At 36.0% G+C, this 24,204-nt stretch overlaps 1 protein-coding gene across 4 annotated transcripts in view; it reads left to right on the forward strand.

Annotated features, from left to right (window-relative positions):
• Window positions 1–24,204, forward strand: part of ADD3 (adducin 3) — a 135,313-nt gene that overhangs the window by 85,677 nt on the left and 25,432 nt on the right. For all 4 annotated transcript variants that reach the window (XM_004428063.3, XM_014785719.2, XM_087432571.1 and 1 more), the window contains exon 2: window positions 19,331–19,554. In XM_004428063.3, coding sequence (XP_004428120.1) covers window positions 19,360–19,554 — 195 coding nt within the window. In that variant the 5' untranslated portion in view covers window positions 19,331–19,359. The remainder of the gene's footprint in view (window positions 1–19,330; window positions 19,555–24,204) is intronic.

Raw genomic sequence — 24,204 nt, forward strand, 5'->3', positions numbered from 1 at the left:
CATGCCCTTACGTACATCAAATGTTCAGGTTACTAGTTTGATTTCTGTTATCTCTAAAGAGCTATCTATCTACTCTGTTATGATGGTGAAATGCCTCCTAAAACTTAGGATGGAAATTCCATTGGAACAGTATGTGTATTAGTTTCCTAGGGCTACCATAACAAAGTCCCACAAAATGAGTGGCTGAAAACAACAGAAATTTATTCTCTTACAGTTCTTGAGGCCAAAAGTCCAAAATCAGGGTATCAGTAGGGTGGAGCTCTGAGGGAAAATCTGTTTTATGCCTCTCTCCTAGCTTCTGATACTTGCCAGCAATCCTTGGTGTTCCTAGGCTTGCAGTTGCTTTAGTCCAACTTCTGCCACCATCATCACATGGCTTTTTCCCCCTGTGTGTTTCTGTGTCTCAGTGTCCACATCTCTCTCACTTTTCTCTTATAAAGACACTAATCGCTGGATTTAGAGCCTGCCCTAATCCAGTATGACCTCATCTTAATTTGATTACAAATTAAGGCCCTATTTTCAAATAAGATCACATTCTGAGGTAATGAGATGAATTTTAGGAGATACTATTCAATCCAGTACAGTATGTAATACTGAACTTTAGATCTAAGGGATGATTCATTTGAAAAAGCTAGTTTCACAAAAATAGATTTTTTTTTTCTTTACAAAACCAGATTTTTGAGGTTGATAAACATCTCTTTTCATGGACTTCCACTTTAAAACCGTTGTCAGATTTCTAAAATGGCAGGTTATGACCAAGTATTTTTGAAAGCAATTTTCAAGTACTATTACCTGTGCTTAGTAAGTTGCATTTCATGGCTCAATATTAGACTTTCCATAGAAAGAAAACAGATGAGGTTGTAATGATGCTGAAATCCTCCTTCCTAGCCAAAATCTGAAGGTAGAGCTCCTTCAAATCAGACTTCTTTGCAGTAACAGTGTATTGAGTTACCTATAGCTTTTGGATTGACTTTTGCAGCTGTATTTTATGTTATAGTCATAAAATCCAAAAATCTTTAGCTGGAATACCTGAAATAGTAGATCAAAATGAACTCTTGGGACATATCCTGTGTTCTCTAACAATTTTTTGTATATTTGCCTCCAATTTTTAAAATAAGGAACTTTGCCTCATATTTTTTATGCTCTTCTACCCTCCTTCCTGTCCCTCACTGGATACAATGACCACATTAGGAGTAGACCTTTAGAATTATCATTTACAGTAACAAAGCAATTTTCTAGACTAGCCTTTTGAGTGAATGTTTTATTTTGCAAACTCAACTTATTTTTGGTAATGAGCTTTGTAGGATTGTTTGCATTTCTTCAGAATGAGGACCTAGAATTTCTTGAATTCAAAATCCTTGAGAAATAGGTAGATGTAAGATTGGAATTGGGGGGAGTTAAGTTTTCTATATTACTTGTATTCTGATATTCACTTTGGAAAGTTTCCTGAGGCTTCTAGAGTATCTGCAGTAATAGGTAAGAGAGAATTTGACCTCAAACATTGCTGTCAAGAAAATGTCAAAAGCAAGGGCTTAAAATTTTTCAAGCTCAGTGCTGAGTGAATAATTAAATAGACTGTAGTTCATGAAGTATGTGAGAGTTGATGTTTCTTTTTTTTTTTTTATATTCTTTTTTTTTAATTAATTAATTAATTAATTTATTTATTTATTTATTTTTTTATTGCAGTAACATTGGTTTATAACATTGCAAAAATTTCAGGTGTACATCATTGTACTTCTATTTCTGCATGGACTACATCATGTTCACCACCAAAATACTAATTACAACCCATCACCACACACATGTACCGAATTATCCCTTTCACCCTCCACCCTCCCCCCTTCCCCTCTGGTAACCACCAATCCAATCTCTGTCCCTATGTGTTTGTTTATTGTTGTTATTATCTACTACTTAATGAAGGAAATCATACGGTATTTGGCCTTCTCCCTCTGACTTATTTCACTTTGCATTATACCCTCAATGTCCATCCATGTTGTCACAAATGGCTGGATTTCGTCGTTTCTTATGGCTGAGTAGTATTCCATTGTGTATATATACCACAGCTTCTTTATCCATTCGTCCCTTGATGGGCTCTTAGGTTGCTTCCAAGTCTTGGCTATTGTGAATAAGGCTGCAATGAACACAGGGGTGCATGTACCTTTGCAAATTGGTGTTTTCAAGTTCTTTGGATAAATACCCAACAGTGGAATAGCTGGATCATATGGTAGTTCTATCGTTGATTTTTTGAGGAATCTCCATACTGTTTTCCATAGTGGCTGCACCAGTTTGCACTCCCACCAGCAGTGTATGAGAGTTCCCTTCTCTCCACATCCTCTCCAACACATGTTGTTTCCTGTCTTGTTAATTATAGCCATTCTGACAGGCGTGAGGTGATATCTCATTGTAGTTTTGATTTGCATTTTCCTGATAGTTAGTGATTTTGAACATCTTTTCATGTGTCTGTTGGCCATCTGTATATCTTCTTTGGAGAAATGTCTGTTCAGGTCTTTTGCCCATTTTTTAATTGGGTTGGTAGTTTTTTTGTTGTTGAGATGCATGAGTTCTTTATATATTTTGGAGATTAAGCCCTTATCAGATGTATGGTTTGCAAATATCTTCTCCCAATTGTTAGGTTGTCTTTTCGTTTTGTTGATGGTTTCCTTTGCTGTGCAGAAGCTTTTTAGTTTGATGTAGTCCCATTTGTTTATTTTTTCTATTGTTTCTCTTGCCCGGTCAGATGTGGTGTTTGAAAAGATGTTGCTAAGACCGATGTCGAAGAGCGTACTGCCTATGTTTTCTTCTAGAACTTTCACAGTTTCAGGTCTTACATTCAAGTCTTTAATCCATTTGGAGTTAATTTTTGTGTATGGTGTAAGGTAAGGATCTACTTTCATTTTTTTGCATATGGCTATCCAGTTTTCCCAACACCATTTGTTGAAGAGACTTTCTTTTCCCCATTGTATGTTCTTGGCTCCTTTGTCAAAGATTAGCTGTCCATAGATGTGTGGGTTGATGTTTCTTAAAAAAAAATTTTTTTGCCCAGAAGGACTACCAAATAGTAACGAGCCAAAGATTTAAGGTATCTCCAGAAATTGAGAGCAATGAATCTTTCTTTAAAAATTATAATCTCCAGTGATTCCACTTTTTAAAACCTCTCATTTATCATGAGCTGTCAAGTTCTGGATAGTTTCCTGGATCTCAATTTTAAAAATCTCACTGATACCAGGGGACTTAATAATAGAAACTAAATGTCTGAGATGCACATTTAAGTAATCAATCCACTAGTCTCTGTCAACTTTCTCTTAGGGGGGGAAAAAAAAAAATCCTCCTTTCCCCCCACCCCCAACCATTTTCAAAAACTTCATGTTGAAGACAAATGATGACTGAGGGAATATATATAGAACGTTCATCCTATTTTGTAGAAAGGAGGGTAAAGGCACCGAGGCCATGTGTTTTTAGATTCTGCAATATACTTGAGGGATTGCCTCTCTGTGGTTGCTTATTTTACTCATCATTTTACAAGACTATATATATATGTTTATTTATTTAAAAATCAGTTTCATATTTGCTCTTCCAAATGATTCATGTTGGGAACAATTTGAGCTAAATCTAGAAAATGATTGAGTTTGGACTTCAAGGAAATACACTTCCTCTGAACTTTTTGTACTTGTTTTTGGGTTTATAACTCTGCCCCTTGCATGGCCATTATAATTGGTAAATTTGACCTATTTATAAGGAAAGATTTTTTTCAAGTTACCAGGGAATGTTATTTCCACTCCTACTAATGTCTAAGCAAGTAACTGCCTCTCTTTTATCCAGCCCCCACTCTTGAAATACAGAAGTCCAGCTCATTGTTTTTTGCAACAGGTAATGTTGATCAATACCGTATTCTTCATCAAGTATTGGTACTTTAGTGAGAAAGAGGTTACATTTATCCTTTACTTTGTCCAGTAGTGAATGAATGCCTTTAGTCTTTGGATCACCCTGCTGAATGTTGACCTAGTAAGCACCTACTTGAAACTTTTGTGTTTACTGCTCTGCACTTACATTTTGAACACTGTATATTATGATTACATCCAACTACTGCTATGTTCCAGTTGTACAAGCACAGGGTGTATTTTTTGTTTGCTTGCTAAAATAGTTTATCTTAACTAGCAGTATTTTTATTTATAAAACAAAGTTTGAAACAAAAAATACTCTCATTGCTGTGCCTTCCACTTGACAGGGTTTTTTAATGCCTTTTTTTTTTTTTTTTTTTAAAGACTACTGAGCCAGCTATCAACTTCCATTCAGTATGGGACACCTAGTAATGTAATGGGTTGTTGTTACTGTTACTGGTTTATTTTGTTACTGTTGGTATTTTTTTCTTTGACTTTAAGTTGAAATTTTTTTTTTTTTATAATTTTATTTATTTATTTATTTTCCCCCCAAAGCCCCAGTAGATAGTTGTGTGTCATAGCTGCACATCCTTCTAGTTGCTGTATGTGGGACGCGGCCTCAGCATGGCCGGAGAAGCTGCGCGTCGGTGCGCGCCCGGGATCCGAACCCGGGCTGCCAGTAGCGGAGCACGCGCGCTTAACCGCTAAGCCACGGGGCCAGCCCTAAGTTGAATTTTTAACTGAGGCTCAGATTAACAGTATCTTTTACTAATCAACTGTAGGTTCATTGTTTATCCTAGACTTTTATGTTAAAGTTTAGAATTTATAGTTTTATTTTAAAGATATACTCAATAGAAGTCATTTCAAAAGAATAAAAAAAACGATTCAGAAATTTAAAGATGATTTGGATCAATCTTAAGTTTCTGGCAGTAGGCATAAGTTCCTACATTTATACTAGTTTGATAGCCATATAGATTTTTTAGTTTTACTACTTCGAGAACATTTACCATTTCTATTTTGGTGCTGAATATTGTGATTCTATAATATATTTCTAAGCACTTCATAAAAAAAACGCAATAATCAAGGTTGTAATAGCTATATACTTCTAGAAAATGACAGTCCTTTGAGCCATTCCATCCTATTAAGATCCATAACTATGAATAATTCCTCATTCAGTAAAGAACATTTGGTAATCTGAGGCAAATTATTAAACCTCAGTTTCCTTATCTATGAAGTGGGGATACTGCCAACATAATCATTTTCTGAGTGTTGATTTGTTTCATTATAAATAGAGGCCCTCAACTCTTTTAAAATGATGCTAAATTAACTTTAGAACTAAAAGTGTAAACTTGAACTTAATTTATTGTTACCCAAGGTGCAATCAATGTTATTTTGATAACCTCTAATTAAGACATAGTAGTCATCTGTCAGGGTAACAGTTACCACTCCCGAAATACTGATCATTGTCCATGTGCGGTCTTTTCTGATGGACTTGAGCCTTTTTAAGGGCCCTTACCCTCCTTTTTGTTTGGAACTCAAAATTGTGTGGAATGTTCCATGATATTTTGTGCTACCATTCATCTTTGCCTACCTCATTAAGCTTCTAGGTCTGCCCATCTCCTAATAGTCCTTGTTCTTATGCATCTTATTTATCTGGCTTGCTAAGTATTGATGGAAAAGAAGACCAAGTGTATAGGGTGATGAATTATGAGAAAGCAATATTGTGTTGTGGAAAGAGCCCTGGACTAGGAGAACTTAGATCACTGATGATGCTAGGGGTATGATCTTGGGCACATCTCTTTGTGAAAACTTCTTTCATTAGTTATCTAATCTAGAAAACAAAAGATTTGGACTAGATGTTCCCTTAATTTTTGCTTCAAAGCCTTCAAGGAATTTAAGTAAAAAGGCAGATCCTTGACGTATTGGTAATATGTTAGTGAATATTTCTTAATGTTTAAAAATCTAGTTAAAGAAAATGTTCCTTAGGTACTTAGGTCCAGCAGACCACCACTATACAACTACCTCATTTGTACATCTACTTTTCTGTGCATGCTAGACAGATAATCATACCATTAAGTCCATTTACAAGCATTACAATTTTTAGCTCTTCCTTATAGCCTATTCCTCTCAGTCAATGGTATCTATAAAATACTTGCATAAACTGTGTGTGAAGGGCCTGGTTTTTTTCTTATGTTTCATTGAAGTAGTAAATTTTGACCACGGGGCAATCTGTGAATGACGTGGCAATGCTAATAAATGTCATTATTGTGATTTTATAGCAATATCTGATATTTGAGCATTGTAGCTTTAGAACAATCACTCAACACCTCTGAATATAGTTTCCTCTCATCTGTATGTGATCCTTGACTCTAGTCTGAAATATTCCAAGAGAGCTCTCAAGAGCTCTCATGGAATCAATAGCCATTATAGCAATAAGATCCTAGTGCTTTTGAGATAAGTAAATCTTCTTCCATTTGGGCACTTAGAAAGTGTCATCTGTTTTACTCGGTGCTACTGAATTCCAGTTTTTGGTGTTTGTTTGTTTTTCATTTTTCTTGACTTTTATCTACATCTCATTCAGTTTTCCAGATCTGTTGATTTCCATGTTGGAAATCAGTTGAAAGTAGTTCGTCTTTTAGAATGTAAAATAAATAAAATTTCACTGGTCGATCTGAGAATGTGGCTTGTCATAGTTTGTGCAGAGTCCAAGTTGTTTTCTAGAACTTTAAATACATTCACAATTTTATAATAACTTTATCATCAAGAAAAACTCTAACTTAGTAAACCAGCATTTGTTGTTGTTGTTGTTGTTTTAACCAAATATGTTGCTTTGAAGTCTTGGCATATCTTTGATTATTGTTTTGAATATGGAACAATAGGCCTGGTACTTGAAAGTACAGCCATCGTTTTGCTTATGTTCTAGAGAAAGCTATTAAAACTGCCAAGAATTTTAAGTTTGGAAAGACTTTTTATAAGTAATAACTTTTCATAAGATTGTTTTTACCATTCCCTGCCTAGAAATAATACAAACCAGATTGATTTGGAAGGAGTTGTGATATAGTAAAATAATTCAATTCAGCTGCCATTTATGGAGTACTGTGCCATTGTGGGGACTACAAACATGAGCAAAAAGATCTAAAAATTGAACTAGAAGTAGATGAGTCAAGAAAAATGAAAAAAAAAAAAACCCTGATATTGAGTAGCACAGATGGCACTTTCTAAGTGCCCAAATGGAGGAAAATTTAATTGTCCCACAAATCACTAATATCTTATTGCTATAACCTGCCATAAACATTTCTTTTTAAAAATATATAAAGGAATCATTTCTTATTCCCTTCCATCTCTCTAGCACATATTCATTCCCCCCTCTCCCCCATCTCTCTCTCTCTCTCACACACACAACCCCCCCTTTTCCTTTCTTTTTTTTTTTGTTTTGTTTTTTGGTGAGGAAGATTAGCCCTGAGCTAACATCTGTCACCAGTCCTCCTCTTTTTGCTGAGGAAGATTGGCCCTGGGCTAACATCTGTGCCCATCTTCCTCTACTTTATATGTGGGACACCTGCCACAGCATGGCTTGATAAGTGGTGTCTAGGTCCGTGCTGGGGATCCGAACCTGTGAACCCTGGGCCACCGAAGCGGAGCATGTGAAATTAACCGCTATGCTGGCCCTCTCTTTTCCTTTCTGTTTCCCATCTGACCATGACTTAGAATTTCTAGGGTGGTGTTTTTCAAACTGTGGATCACAACCAATTAGTAGATCATGAAGCAATTTGACTAGCATTTTTAAAAAAATGAAATAGATTAAAATAGAAAATATCAGAAATATCAGAATGTACCACATACTAAGGAAAAGTATGGTGACATGATTTATTTCAGTTATATATCTCAAGTATTTGTATGTGATTACAATATAAAATGTATTTCTTATTGTGGATTACCGTTTCTAAAAAGTTTGAAAGCCACTGTTCTAGAGTATTTCATGTATTTGTGTCTTGAACCTAATGTTCTTTAAACATACGTATTGGATAGTTACTGCATAAATATTTGGATAAGATTTTTAAAACTAGAATTTTGTTTATACTTGATATCTTGTTTCTAATCTGCATGGCCAGTGGAAAACCCCGAGTGTTGACAACAAGTTTTATAACGTTACTTTTTTTTTTTTTTTTTCGCCCCTAAAGCCCCAGTAGATAGTTGTATGTCATAGCTGCACATCCTTCTAGTTGCTGTATGTGGGACGCGGCCTCAGCGTGGCCGGAGAAGCAGTGTGTCGGTGCGCGCCTGGGATCCGAACCCCGGGCCGCCAACAGCGGAGCGCGCCACACCCAACTGCTAAGCCACAGGGCCAGCCCTATAACGTTACTTTGTAAAAAAATCTCTTTTCTGGGCTGGCCTGGTGGCATAGTGGTTAAGTTCGAGTGCTCCGCTTCGGCAGCCCAGGGTTCGCAGGTTCGGAACTCCGGGCACAAACTGACACACTGCTTGTCAAGCCATGCTGTGATGGCGTCCTGTACAAAGTAGAGGAAGATGGGCACGGATGTCAGCAAAAAGAGGAGGATTGGCGACAGATGTTAGCTTAGGGCTAAACTTCCTCACACACACAAAAAAGTCTGTTTTCTGCATTATTTTCAAAACAAAGAACACTGTAAAAAGGCTAATCTTTTTTTTTCCCTAATAGAGTTCATACTAGTTTGCATTGGTTTATATTGCTCTGAAGTACTAGAAAGCATAACTGTATATATGTAGTATTGAAAATAGGGTTGCTGAATTTTAAAGAGAAGGAGCCCTGGAACTGAGTTGTTTCAGATATCACCTGGAAGCAGAAATATTTATGCTAAGGGTAGTTGTTCAGGGTTAAGAGGATCTAGAATCTACCACTTACTTCCCTTAAAACATCCCTCCTTGGGAGGCAGAATGGTGAAGATGCATGACTCCCTTCTAAGCTAGGGCAGTTCTGAGTTGTTTTGTTTTGCTTTGAGCCTGGGTAAAACCTTTCCAACCAATCAGTGCTAGTGAATAGCTGGAATTGGCATTTGAAAAGAAATTACCACCTACCCCTGGGTCTGGGTTGTGGATTAAAACCATGGGCTTTAGATATCTACAGACTAGATTTAAATCCCTGGGCTACCACTTGCTACCTCTTTGACCTGAGACATGTTACTTCTCAGTGACTTTATTTTCTCATCTGTAAAAGGGAGATAATAACACCTACCTCATAAGATTATGAGGAGTAAATGAGACAATGTATGTAAAGTCCAGTGGCTAGCACATAGTAAGGGCTCAGTAACTGATAGTTGTTTTCGAATGCTGTCATGACCCATCACCAAAGTAAGGAACACCTAGTTATTGTTAGAAAATCTCTAGCTGTTGTGAATACTAAGCCATAGGAAGGTTCCTTATCTGCCTTATTGTGGGACTAGATCAGAGGACACCAGTAGGATCATAAGATATAAGAACTGGGAAAATCTGAAGGGTCTTTTGAGACAATCCTTTTATTTTACAGTTGATCACGGCACCTTTATGATGTAATTGCCTATTTAGTTGTTTGTATTTCTTACTAGACTGCAAACCTCAGGAAGAACTGTTTTCTTTGCCCCCCACATGTATCCCCACATGGTAGGACCTTGGCACATAGTAGATGCTCAGTCACCTGTTGAATGAATGTTCAATGGCTGTTCTAAGGTCACAGAACAGTTGGTGGAAATGGAAAGACTTGAGTTCTGGTCTCTTTATCTTCAATCCAGTACTCCGCACCACTCTGCTTTCTGCCTGAAAGGATTACATAGAAGGAAATTTTTAGAATACAGTAGTCCCCCTTATCGGTGGTTTCACTTTCCACAGTTTCAGTTAACCCACGATCAACTGCGGTCCGAAAATATTAAGTGGAAAATTCCAGAAACAATTCATAGGTTTTAAATTGTGCACCATTCTGAGTAGCATGACAAAATCTTGTCTGTCCCACTCCATCCCGTGTGGGATGTGAAATATCCCTTTGTCCAGTGTGTCCAGTCTGTGTACACTACCCACCCGTTAGTCACTTAGTAGCCATCTGGGTTATCTGTCATGGTATCGTAGGGCTCATGTTCAAGTAACCCTTGTTTTACCTCTTAGTGGCCCCAAAGCACGACAGTAGTGATGCTGGCAATTGAGATATGCCAAAGAGAAGCTGTGAAGTGCTTCCTTTAAGTGAAAAGGTGAAAATTCTCGATGTAAAGAAAGAAAAACATATTCTGAGGTTGCTAAGATCTACAGTAACTTTTATTACAGTATATTGTTATAATTGTTCTGTTTTATTATTAGTTATTGTTGTTAATCTCTTACTGTGCCTAATTTATAAATTTAACTTTATCACAGGTATATATATATATATAGGAAAAAACATAGTATATGTAGGGTTCGGTACTATCTGTGGTTTCAGGCATCCACTGGGGGTCTTGGTTTAACTAAGTGAAAAGATAGAGAACAATGATACTTAAACTGATCTGACCACAGCCAGGTTTTTAAAAATTTCATAACAACGCCAGCCATTGAGTCAATATTTCCACTTGCTGTGTCTCCTGGCTTATGAAGACTAGTACTGAAATCCAAAGAGTATCCATTAAATGCTTTTTTTTTCAATATTTCATTTTGTCTTGCAGGGGCTTTGTATTCAACTGTTCTTAACTTGAGTCAATTGTTATGTAACCAGATTTAAGTTCCAAAGCTGCTCTAGACTGATCATCATGATAAATATTTTGCAGTGACCAGTTGACACTAATAGTATCAATGCATTTTTATTCAGATGCAATTTAGTTATATTGACTGAACTGCTTTAAAATACATTCTGGTACAGAAAATATCTAAGAATAACTACAATTTAAGCTTTACCCTGCTGCAGAGTTGATCACATTCTCATGTGAAATAGAAACTAGCAATCTGACTTTATCCATTATTATGGAATGGCCTTTTTTTAAAATTAAACTTTTTTATTTTGAGATAATTATAGATTTACGTGTAATTGTAAGAATTAATACAGAGAGATCCTCTGTACCCTTCACTCACTTTCCCCCTGTGATTACATTTTGTAAAACTACAGTATAACATCACAATCAGGATGTTGGCATTGACATAATCCACTGGTCTTAACTCAGTTTTTCCCAGTTTTGCTTGTAATCTTGTGTACGTGTGTGTGTGTGTGTGTGTGTGAGTTTAGTTCTGCACAGTTTTATCACACATGTATGTTCTTGTATCCACCGCCAGTCAAGATACAGAACAGTTCCATCACCACAATGATCCCTCCTGTTGCCCTTTTATAACCACACCCACCTCCTTCCAGCCTGAGTGTACCTCCCTCCCTCCTGAGCATATCCCTCCCCATCCCCTGGCAACCATTAATCTGCTCCCCACTTCTATAATTTTGTCATTTGGAGAATATTATATAAATGGAATCATGCTGTATGTAGCCTTTGGGGATTGGGTTTCTTTTGCTCAGCGAAGTTCACTGGAGATCTATTCAGGCTGTTGTGTCTATCAGTAATTCATTTGTTTTTATTTTATTTATAATATTCCATAGTATGGATATACCACAGTTTGTTTAATCATTCACCTGTTGAAGGACATCTACATTATTTCTAGTCTTTGATTGTTACAAATAAAGCTACCATAAACATTTGTATGTAGATTTTTGTGTAAACATGTTTTCCTTTTTCTGAGTTAAATGACCAAGAGTGCAATTGCTGGGTCATACAGTAGTTCATATTTAGTTTTTTAAGAAAATGCCAAACTGTTTGCTCTACCATTGCTGTACCATTTTACATTCCCATTAGCAATGTATGAGAGGTCCAGTTTCTCTACGTTTTCTCCAGCATTTGAGGTTGTCATTATGTTTTATTTTAGCCATTCTGCTACTTGTGTAGTGACATCTCTTGATTTTAATTTGCATTTTCCTAATGACTAATGATGTTAAACATCTTCTCATGTGCTTGTTTACCATATGTATACTATAGCCTCTTTGGTGAAATGTCTATTCGTGTCTTTTCCCATTTTCTAATTGAATCATTTTATTTTTTTTTTTACTCTTAAGTTTTGAGTGTTTGTTATATATTATACATACTAGTCCTTTGTTGGATGTGGGGTTTGCAGATATTTCCTTGAGGTCTGCAACTTGTTTTATTCTCTTAACAGGGTCTTTGCAGACAAACATTTAAAATTTTGGTGAAGTCCAATATATCAGTTTTCCTTTTATACATCATGTTTTGGTGTCAAGTCTAAGAACTCTTGGCCTGGCCCTGTGTCCTGAAGATTTTCTCCAATGTTTTTTTCTAACAATTTGTTAGTTTTACGATTAAGTCTGTGATCCATTTTGAGTTAATTTTTTATGGTGGTAAAATACATACAACATAAAATTTACCATTTTAACCGTTTTAAAGTGTATAATTCAGTGGCATTAACTATATTTACAGTGCTCTGTAGCCATCACCACTATCTATATTCAGAACTATATTTCATCACCCCAAACAGAAACCTAGTACGCATTAAGCAGTCACTCCCTATTCCTCCTTCCCCCTAGCCCCTGGCAACTGCCAATCTGCTTTCTGTCTCCATAGATTTGCCTATTCTGGATATTTCATAAAAGTGGACTCATATAATAGGTTGCCTTTTGTATTTGGCTTCTTTTCTTAGCATAAGGTTTTTGGGTTCATCCATGTTGTAGATGTATCAGTACTTCATTCCTTTTATGACTGAATAATATTCCATTATATGGATATACCACATTTATTGTTTACCCATTCGTTAGTTGATAGACATTTCGGTTGTTTCTACCTTTTGGATATTGTAAATAGTGCAGCTATAAACATGTCATATACAGATTTTTGTTTGAATACCTAGAAGTGAGTTAATTTTTAAATAAGGTGTGAGACTTAGGTCAAGGTTCTATCTCCCTCCCCCCCACCCTTTGCCTATGTATGTACAATGCTGCAGCACCATTTTTTGAAAAGGCTATCCTAGAAGGGCCATTTTAAAGAATATTTTTAAGCATTTAGAGAATCACTAGAAGTATATAGTGTGTATATAGTAGTTTTGAAGAAAAGCAAAAGAATTTGTGATGGAGCATTGTAAGGATAGTTAGATGGGTTTTACTGGGATTTTCTTTATATCGTGTTAAAGTTTAGGCTTGGATGTTTTTATTATAGGTAAAGCAATTATATTCTCTGTGAAAGAAACATTGAGGTGATGATGGAAATAGAAATAAGTGAACAATGAAGAGTTTTATCCTATGGATGATGGGAAGCCATTTAAGATTTTAAGAAAGGGAAAGAAGTTATCAGAACAAGAGTAAAAGGATGGAATTTAAGAACAATAACTTGTTAGGGTGGAATATGGGCTCTGGTCAGGCAAAATTGGATGCAAAGGTATGGAAGCGCTTTCACACCTGTTCTAAATGAACTCGCATGTATTTTCTATGACACTCTGACTCTTGGAAAACAACATGAGAAAAATCAACTTCAGATTAATAAAACTGGCGCCATTTTACACATGCTTCTTTACGCGTGCTTCGTATGAGTTGTAAGCTTTTATTCAATTTATTCAAGCTCAAGGACCTAAAATCTTAGTCCTGAAACTAACTTGAGGAGAAAACTGTTTGTTTAAAGAAGTCTATTTAGCTGCTAGCTTTAAGGGTCTATTTAGTATTGCTGTTTTCCTTAGATGACTTTTTTCCCATCTCCCAGAAAAGAGTATGTATGTTTTAACATGAGTGGGTGACATAGGCTTGATTTCCTAGTCTTGATTAAAACAGTTAACTTTATTACAAAATACCTTGAGAAACCTCTGGGTAAACTTTTTAGTGGAGGAGAACAGAGTATATGCATTAAGAAGTGATGATTACTAATACCTCTTTAAAGTATCACTTTGAACACCCACTTATTCAGACACTTAATATGGTACAACCTGCTGAGAAATGGTAGGAAATAACTATTTTGCTTGCCTTGTAGGTCTCTTAGGAAGCTTGCATCACCTTCTAAGCAAGCATGAAATTCACCTGTTTCTCTGAAACTCATGTAGCTTTTTATTATAAAAATAATTTATTAAAATGCTTTAAGTTACCAGTAGGACTAATTAAATTTTTAAAACCAAATCTTTAAGCAACATTGATCCTATAAGATGTGCTATGTTTATCCCATTGCTAACTGTATTCCTTGGCACATTACTGTTTCCCTGGGCATGTACCTTCCTTAGTGTGAGAAAATGTTATGTCCTCGGGGAAGCTTCCCCTCGTGCTGGGTAGAATCCTTTTCACTGGGTTATAGAAGCGTCTGAACTAGACTAGAAGATCCCAGAAGGATTTGATTCAACATTCCATCCATTCCTCTAGTACAAGGCCTGGCATGTAGTAGATGCTCAATAAATATTTTTTTTTGAAGGAAGGAAAGAGGACCTCTGACATATATTTATTATGACAACTTATTTTACTGTGAGTGCTCTGCAGGGGGGCTCACTTATCATTATTTCAAACTAATTTAGGATTTTCTTTAAGCACAGAAATCTATTTTTATATTGTATAAGCAAATTTATTAGGTTGGGTAAAAATTCTTTAGTGTTTTCCATTTGCTAGCATAATCTTCCAGAAAGGTATTTGTTGATAGGTGTCCTATGGGTAACTATACATACTAGTCTAATTTATTTTGCTTCTCTCATACTTTTTTCAGCTTTATCAAGATGTAATTGACATAACATGGTATACATTTAAGGCATACAGTGTGATGATTTGGTGTATGTATATATTGTGAAATACCACAGTAAGGTTAGTTAACACATCCTTTACCTCACATAATTACTGTTTTCTTATTGTTGTTGTTATGGTGAGAACATTAAAGCTCTACTCTCGTAGCGGCTTTCACATATACAATACAGTGTTGTTAACTATAATCACCACGCAATACATTAGATCCCTGGAACTTATTCATTTTATAACTGAAAATTTAAAAGTACCCTTTGACCAACATCCCCCCATTTCCCCCTCCCATCCCTCAGCCCCTGGCAACCACCATTCTACTCTCAGTTTCTATGAGTTTGATGTTTTTAGATTCCACGTATAAGTGAGATCATACAGTATTTGTCTTTCTCTGTCTGACTTATTTCACTTAGCATAATGCCCTCAAGGGTCCATCCATGTTGTTTCAAATGGCAAGATTTCCTTCTTTTATATAGCTGAATAATATTCAATTGTATATATACATAACTACATTTTTTTATCCATTCATTTGTCGATGAACACAGGTTGTTTCCATTATCTTGGCTATTGTGAATAATGTTGCAAGCTTCTCTCATATTTTTCTGTATTCCATTTATGTTCAGATAATCTTGTGGATCCTAAATTTTTTCAAGGCTTGAAATAACAGTTCAGTCTGTAGTAGTTGGTATACAAAATTGCAAATAAATTGTGCTCATGATTGGCTTAAAAAAAATCTATGTAAAACTCCTATTGTTCAGCATCTGTGTATAGAGGAGCATTTAAATGACAAGCTACTACTCTTATTCTTTATTTCCGTATCCTTAATATAAATTCCCAATTCTTATTCCGAGTACATAAAACTTTGAAACTTCTTGTATTAAAAAGCCAAGTTAAATGATGAGCTTTTGACGTTTTAAAAAGGCCAGAGTGTTTTGAGTCATTTCTAATGTTATTTCCCTTTTTTGGTGTCATTTCCTCATTTTTTGACAGATTCTATGAGCTCCAATTGTTAAATATTCAGGACAGAATGTAGACTAAAAGTCTCAAAATTTTGTAGTCCTCTTATGTTTTATGATATGTGAAATAGTATGTGTCATTGTAAAGTGAACTAGGAGACAGAAATTGTGGCTTTGAATATTGTCTAAGACATAAGCAGTATGATTTTTGGCAGGATGTTTAATCCACTGAACCTCCAGATTATCAACCTCTATCTCATTGTGTAGTTGCAAAGATAAAGTAATATAGAAAGGCATAAGAGCATGGTATAAACTATAAAATGTTATACATATATAAAATGTTCTTTCATTATTAAAATGGATGGTTATGGGCCGGCCCCGTGGCTTAGCAGTTAAGTGTACACGCTCCACTGCTGGCGGCCCGGGTTCGGATCCTGGGCGCGCACTGACACACTGCTTCTCTGGCCATGCTGAGGCCACATCCCACATACAGCAGCTAGAAGGATGTGCAGCTATGACATACAACTATCTACTGGGGCTTTGGGGGAAAAAAATAAATAAATAAAATTATAAAAAAAATAAAATAAAATGGATGGTTAAATGTATCTTCCTCTTTACCTTACTCATCTAAAAATGCATTCATCTTTAACTATAAGCTTTTACTTATCAGTGTTTCACTTTATCAGTTTCTTAAACCAATGCTGGGACAATGAATCCATCAACAGAGTTGCTTACTTTTTTCTGTGTTTTCACGAAATTATAAGCATTAACAAATTTAGTTAGACACAAGCTTATTATCTAACTCTATTCTCTATTAGGCTAAATAGTGCTTTTGGGATTGAGGAATAGGTAAAATCCAATTCAAGGCAATATTTGTGGACTGTCTTTTAAAAAATGACTTAAGAAGCCAGTGGCCTGCTGTGGTAAACTAAAACGGAATTGATTTTTTTGGTTAAGTGATATCCCAATTATTAATTGAGTACTCACTTAGTCTGTGCTTAAAAGTCAGCATGACATTTACTAATGTATGTGAGTTTGCTTTTTTATAACTTTAATTCTTCTTGACATTCCTATCTGCTAGCGTTAAACTGTTTTAAGGAGTTTAAATGTACCTATTATAAACAGCCTCTAAGAAAATTAGGTTCCAAAGATTGGTGAGACCTCTAGACTTCTGATAACCCAGCTGGATATGAAAAAAGAAAAGTTTCTTACAAGTGGTGCCCTGTGCACCACATTTTTGGATAATAGCAACATGACGGTAAATACTATAGGTTGGTAAGCCAAGCTAATAACAGTACACCAAAACCTAATATTTGAAGAATATAATGTGGCCAGGGTCGTTAGTCATGGATGTTATATAAAAAAGAAAAGAGAAAACGACCCTGGCCATTTATCCTGTGAAGAACATGTTTAATGATCACATATTCAATCTTTAGTTGAGTGTTTTCTCCCAATTTTTAAATTAATGAATTAGGATGTGGATAACTCAGTTATATAAAAGTTCATTTTTTTTTTTACATTTCCTTCACTGATTAGTTGCTTTCTAGTCACGAAATCAGAATTTTATTAAAATGGTATGATATAAAGTGTTTTAAACCATATTGCATGAATTTTTTGTATAGTACACTAAAGTAATTTACATAACTTTATAGAATGTTGTATATGAGATTGATGTTGGCAAGTAGAATAAAACGAGTTCTAACATTTTTTGCAAGAATTATTTTTAACAGAATGAGTTTACATTTCCAGGACCAGAATTAATGCAAGAATTTTTAATGTCTTATAATTGGCTTGCTTGGAGTAAGTTGGATCCAGGCAGCTTTAGAGAAGAATTCTATCAGAGAAGACTTTTATTAGAGACAAAAACAGTAACCTCACTGGTTGTTACTGTGGTTAAAAGATGAGACCGGATGTCTCTGGTCTTTATCAGGGATTCAGATCCCTAAGAAGAAAGTGGCCTTTGCCTTTTCCCTTCTGGGTTTATCTAGAAAAATGTTCTGCTGGGACTCCGAGGCTGTGAAGAATCTGCAGAGTTGCAGATCTGCAGGAACTTCTCTCCCCTTAGTTTTCTACATAAATAGAAAAAGGATACTTGGATGTTTTACATTTAACTCCCTTTGTTATGAAGTGATTCTTCCCACCATGCAAATAATCACTTGAAAAAATACCATTGCATAGTTAGTCAGAAAGGTTTTTCTGTTACCCAATCATTTATATTGAACATGTTGCATTTGAATGGAAGTCACCACCTGTAGAGAAAACTGTGTTATGCAAAACCATATTTACAATTTCTTTTTTTATTTGTTATATTTTCTTCTTCCTTGATGCACCTTTTTGCATTTTCTATATTTAGTTCAAAAGAACAACTAGGGAAAGTGATACACTAATTAGTGGTCTTCCTTTCTCTTGATCTAGGCTTATGCCCAATCACTTCTTCTAAAAGTTGGAGGAAGCATTTCTTTAGTTGGCAGTGACTGTTATTCTCTCTGTTGGGTCATTGCTACCCTAAGTGTTGTCCAGGATCCAGTGCCAGTCTGCAGACTGTCTACTACCAGTCTGTGACAAGTACAGAATATGAGATTAAGTGTTTAGAAACTTCTTGCAGTTTGATGTTGTTGTGACATCTAAATGCGTAATTTTGTATTTTATAAAAATATTGGCCCACAACAAATTAGAGAAAGTCCTTACCGTAGGCAACTTGAGAAGCACTGAGCTAGCTGACTTCATCAACTTCTAACACAGAGATCACAGGCAGGGGTAAAGGGGAAATGTTAAATGCCTGTCCTGTTGATGTCGCTATAGTTGGTTACGTGCTTAGCTATAGCAAAGACCAAATGAATTTGTTTCCCTAACATAAAATCAGGGATTATCCTAAGTATCAGTGATAATCATGAGAATTAAGTGAATCAGCTGCTTATGTGGTTTCTGAATAGCTTTTTATTGTTTCTTACTTGGATTTGAAGAACTATCTGCTAAAGTTATGTAGTCTAGCAACCTTAATAATACCCACATTTTCCTTGGGAAGTTGTTGAATCGTTTGAAACACTTAAAACTGTGTTTCTCTCATGTTAGTAAATTACATTCACTATAAAATGTAGTGGTCATTAAATATGGCTGAAATTTGGTCTAACATAAAAGCATGAATAAGAGAGATAAGAGAAGCTCTACTGACAGTATCCATTAATTGTGAAAATTTGCCATCTTAGAAGTGATGTTTTACTTTTGGATATTTTGATCCTTGCACTTTAAAAAAGTTCAATTAGCAGTTGATGACATTGTTATAATTGAACCACAAGTTTCTGTTAGCTCTGAAAATATCAATTTCTAATTTAGCATTACAATCTAAGATATTCTTACCTTAATAAAAAACTGTTCTCATATTTTTTAAGAAGCTACTTTTTTTTTCTTCTTTTTTTGGTGAGGAAGATTAGCCCTGAGCTAACGTCTGTTGCCAATCCTCCTCCTTTTGCTGAGGAAGATTGGCCCTGGGCTAACATCCGTGCCTATCTTCCTTCACTTTATATGTGGGACGCCGCCACAGCATGGCTTGATAAGCAGTGTGTAGGTCCGTGCCTGGGATCCGAACCTGCAAAACCCAGGCTGCCGAAGCAGAGCAGGCGAATTTAACTGCTATGCCACTGGGCTGGCCCCTAAGAAGCTACTTTTTAAAGAAGGTGGTCACTGTTATTCTGAGGGCAAAAAAAAAAGTTCTGCTAGACTCATGTAAAATTCAAATTTAATAATGAATTTATCGTCAATATCCTTTGTGTTTATTAATGCAGATAACAAGGGGAATCAGCAGACTTGAAGCATGAGTTCAGATGCCAGCCAAAGCGTGGTCACTACTCCTCCTCCTCCCAGCATGCCTCACAAAGAGAGGTATTTTGACCGCATCAATGAAAATGACCCAGAATACATTAGGGAGAGGAACATGTCTCCTGATCTACGACAAGACTTCAATATGATGGAGCAGAGGAAACGAGTTACTCAGATCTTGCAGAGTCCTGTGAGTTGAAATAATTAGCAGGCTATAATTTTTCTTCCTCTTTGGAGACCTTGATATAATGAGGTAGAAGGTATCTCAAACTACTCTCAGGTTGGAAGAGGGGTAGAGGAAGAGTGACTAGTTGCCCCCAGTCTTTCAGAGGCAAAATGAACACCTAATTTATATATTTAATTTACAAAGCTTTAGCAACAAACTAGTACTGTCTTGGTGGTGTAGATTTTCTTTGTGTGATTTCTGAGTGTGTTGCTTCATTAAAGGAGGACAAAAGATGCTACTGAGCTCAACACCCAATTCAGACTGAATATCTGTGAAGAAAAGAAAGGCAAGACTAAAGTGTTAGAAACCAAGAAATGAGTTGGGTACATCCCATACACATATTTTCTTCTTCCTTGGGGTACCTTGACACTCACAGCAGCATAGGAAGACTTAATGTTTTTGAGGAGGTCTGTGATTTGGCAGCCTAATGTTACATACACCTAATGTAAGCACACATATATGCATCCACACCAAACTAACTAAATTAAAAGTGGATTATAAACACAAACTTGAAAATTCTGTCTGCACAGTAATATCCAGACTTTGTAAATCACATTCAAGTGATATGCTAGTTTTCTTACAAACCCTTAGTGGAATTGCAAAGGTCACATGTAAGTGACAGAAAATGAGAAAACAGCTTGATTTAAGATGCAAAATGAATTCATAACTATGCATAATGCAGATCATGGGCCCCTTAAGGCAGAGTTTAGCACACATAAATACATGATGCCCGCGTTAGGGTTATATTAAGTTTCCAACTTAGGTACTAAAATAAGCACCAAGGCATAGTACTGCCTGAGGTGGCCCTGGTAAATCATTTTTGTTGTGCCCTTGTGAATTTACTCACAAAGGTTGAGTCCAAAGCCAAAAGGGAATTCCATTCTAAGTAATTCACTATACCAGTGGCCTGGATAAAAGCAATTGCAAGTTATAAAGGCAATACAAGCTTTGAGGAGTTTAAGTATAGCTTAAATTTAAAGCTGTCTTTTAAAGAAACCCTTTCCCAGTGGAAAGGAGATTAACCAGAGAATTCATCATGAGGGAGTAAATGTTCAGTGCCGCCTTTTGTGCCAATCTGAGTTTCTGTGTTTATAAATAGTTGAAGGGCATATTAATTATTTGGATGAAAATAGATATATTTCCTCCTGTAAAGAAACCCCACTTTTAAGAACTAACTTATTAGCCAGATGATTACAGTTACATATAGTATAAAGTAACTGAAAGAATGAGATGAAGTTGAGATTTTGTTCAAGGTTGTTAAATATTGAGATTTCTTTGAGAGATGCTCCAAAGAGAATCATTCAATTCTAACTGTAAAGTTAAAAGGAAAAAGTACTATACTACATTTCCATGCCAAAGTTTTTGTTTTATAATTTCCCCATTAAACTAAACACAGTATAACTTGGAGTAGATTACCTAATTTTTTTGTACAGGCATATTTGGAGATCTTGCAGATTTGGTTCCAGACCACTACAATGAACCAAGTCACATGAAATTTTTGGTTTCCCAGTGCATATAAAAGTTATGTTTACCCTACACTGTAGTTCATTAAGTGTACAATAACATTATGTCTAAAAAAACAATGTACATGCTTTAATTAAAACATACTTTATTGCTGAGTCAGCCTTGATGGCCTGGTGGTTAAAGTTTGGCACCCTCTGCTTTGGTAGCTCAGGTTCAGTTACCAGGCATAGAACCACACCACTCATCTGTCAGTAGCCATGCTGTGACGGTGGCTCACATAGAAGAACTTACAACTAGAATATACAACTATTTACTGGGGCTTTGGGGAGAAAAAAAAAAAAAGAGGGAGGAAGATTGGTAACAGATATTAGCTCAGGGCAAATCTTTCCCACCAAAAAAAAAAACAACCAAAAATCTTTATTGCTAAAAAATGCTAACTATCAGCAAGTCATAATCTTTTGCTGTTGGAAGGTTGTGCCTTCAATTTGTAAAAAATGCAGTATATGTGAAGTACAATAAAGTAAAGCACAATAGAATACAATATACCTGTACTTATGTATTTCCATTTGTAAGTTGGCTTAAAAGTATCAATTTTACTTACACCTTGGGGAACTTAATAAACTAATGGGAAAGGGCAGGTGTGTAATTGGTTATTTCCATATTCATGTAGCAAGGGTGATAGTTTTCAGCCCAGAGGGGAACAAAGAAGGTTTTAAACAATTAGAGATTGATCATTTTTTTCCTAGATCTTTGCTAGTGAATTTTAAATCTTGTTTGTGAAAGACTTGGAAAAGTATAAATTTTGTCTTCCTGACATGTTTTAGGACAGTTGTTTTCAAATTTTTTCAATACAACACACTTTTCACCAGAGGCAATGATACATGGTGGCCTATATTAGTTATCCATTGCTATATAACAAATTATCCCAAAACTTAACAGCTTAAAACAACAAGCTTTTTTATCTCATTGTTTCTGTGAGTCAGGAATTCAGGAGCAGTTTAGCTGAATGGTTCTAGCTCAAGGTCTCTCATGAAGTTGCAGTCAAGACGTCAGCCAGGACTACTGTCATCTGATGGCTTGACTGGGCTGGAGGTTTCTGCTCTTAAAGTGGGTCACTCACATGGCTATTGACAAAAGGCCACAGTTCTTTGACACATAGATCTTTACCTGAGGTTATTTGAGTGTTCTCCCCCAGAGCAAGTATCTGAGAAAGAGCAAAGAGGAGCCTGCAGTGCCTTTTATGACCTAATCTCAGACATTAAACACCATCGCTTCCACCATATTTATTGGTTAGAAGTGAGTCACTAAGTTCAGCCCATACTCAAGGGGAGTGGAATTAAGCTCCATCTTTTGAGGGGAAGATTGTCTACTCTCTGATCACAATTTATATTAAAAGCACCACAATCTGCCACTTATCTTTCTGCCACATGCAACATACACTCAACCTCTTCTAACATCCCTGCAAAAGTCTCATGCCATTACGATATTAGCCTGAATACAGAATTCATTATCTAAATCTGGTCCAGGTGCACATGATGCTCCTCAGGTGTAATTCCTTCAGTACAGCTCCTCAAGTACAATTCCTCTCAATCTATAGACCTGAGACCTAAAAAGACAAGTTATCTGCCCCCCACACGCACACCCAAGGTGGGGCAGGCAAAGATAACTGCTGTAGACATTTTTGCTCCAAAAGGGGAAAAATTGAGGGTACAAAGGAGTAACCGATCCATAGCAATTTTGAAATCCATCTAGGCAAATGTTTGGAAGTTCCCTTGATGAGGACTCAGTCCTTCTGCTTACTAGAGGTGAGTCTCCCTAGCTCTTACTCTCTGGGCTTTTGGTTCCACCCTCTGAATCATCCTTCCTTTTCCTTGAAAGATAGACTGTGTTTGCAAGTATGTGTTTTTCTCAGCTTGATTCCTTCTTGTATAGGTTTTTGGGTTCAAAGACCTCTTTTCTTTTTGTACTGTCTTGGTTCCTTCAAGTCCAATCTTGCAGTGTTTCTGCCAATATAATTCTCTTAAAACCTTTGTGGGTCTCCTATGAATATTGGGGTTTATTCTGTTAGACAAACCCATAACCAATAAAGATCAAAATCAAAGATATTACTAATTCCTGTTTGTAAGAAACAAATTTATAATTTAAAATGCTGAGTTCATTTGGGAAGAAAGGAAATCAGGAGAGAAACTAATAAAAGCAAAGTATAATACTTTTTTTATTAAACATTTACTATGTGCCAGGCACATATTATGTATCAAATCCTGTTTAATCCTCAAAACAACTCAAAATGTTAATATCCCTAGTTTAAAGATGAATAAACTGAAATTTAGAGATGTTAAATAACTTGCTGAAGTTTTTATAAGCCTACTTAAATGAATGATGGGGTCTGAATTTAAACTTCAAAGCTCACACCCTTAACCACTAGGCTATACCACTTAAAGCATTCAATAACAGTGAAAAAATTCCACCCATCTATTGTTGTTTCATTCATCTTTAAATTCTGTTGCTCAAGTTAATTCAACCCAATTCAAGAAGAGTTTCCAATCACAAGACATTTTGGCGTCTGTAAATTTGGATGACAAACTTAACACCTTATTGCGTTGAGCTGAGAAGATAAGAGCAAAGAATTTGTCTCACTTTGACTCCAAGTATTACTTCTTTCCAAGCATTTCATCGCCTTTTGTCGTATATATTTTTCTTAATTTAAGGAAGTATTTGTCTTAGAAATCAAGTGTTGGTGAGTAAATTGGTTTAGTTAGAGATTTTTTTAATGCAATAGAGGGAATCCACAAGTTTTCTTTGACCAATATGCTCCTCGTATATGTGTCTATGGAGACCCTAGATTGTCACTTACCCCCTTCTCTCAGAATGAAGTGAAGGGGAAACTGTTGGAATTAAATGGTGCCTCATCCAAGTTAAAGAAACATGAAAGTTGAAAAACTGACAGCACATTGTGCATAGTAAATTCTGAATAGATGGTTGGATGGATGTATGAATAGCTTTGATACATAGCCCACCCAGTAGGTGGGCTTTGGGTCATTAAACACTTGAATGTTGTCCAGCAAGCTCCTACTGAACTTGACTGCTCAATATGGAAAACAGTTGGTGGGCTTCAGAAAAAAAATGAAAGTTCTTAAGCTTTACCACTAT

This window comes from Ceratotherium simum, chromosome 6 (genome assembly GCF_057802395.1).
Source record: "Ceratotherium simum simum isolate JZ-2026a chromosome 6, ASM5780239v1, whole genome shotgun sequence".
In the NCBI taxonomy this organism is placed as follows: Eukaryota; Metazoa; Chordata; class Mammalia; order Perissodactyla; family Rhinocerotidae; genus Ceratotherium; species Ceratotherium simum.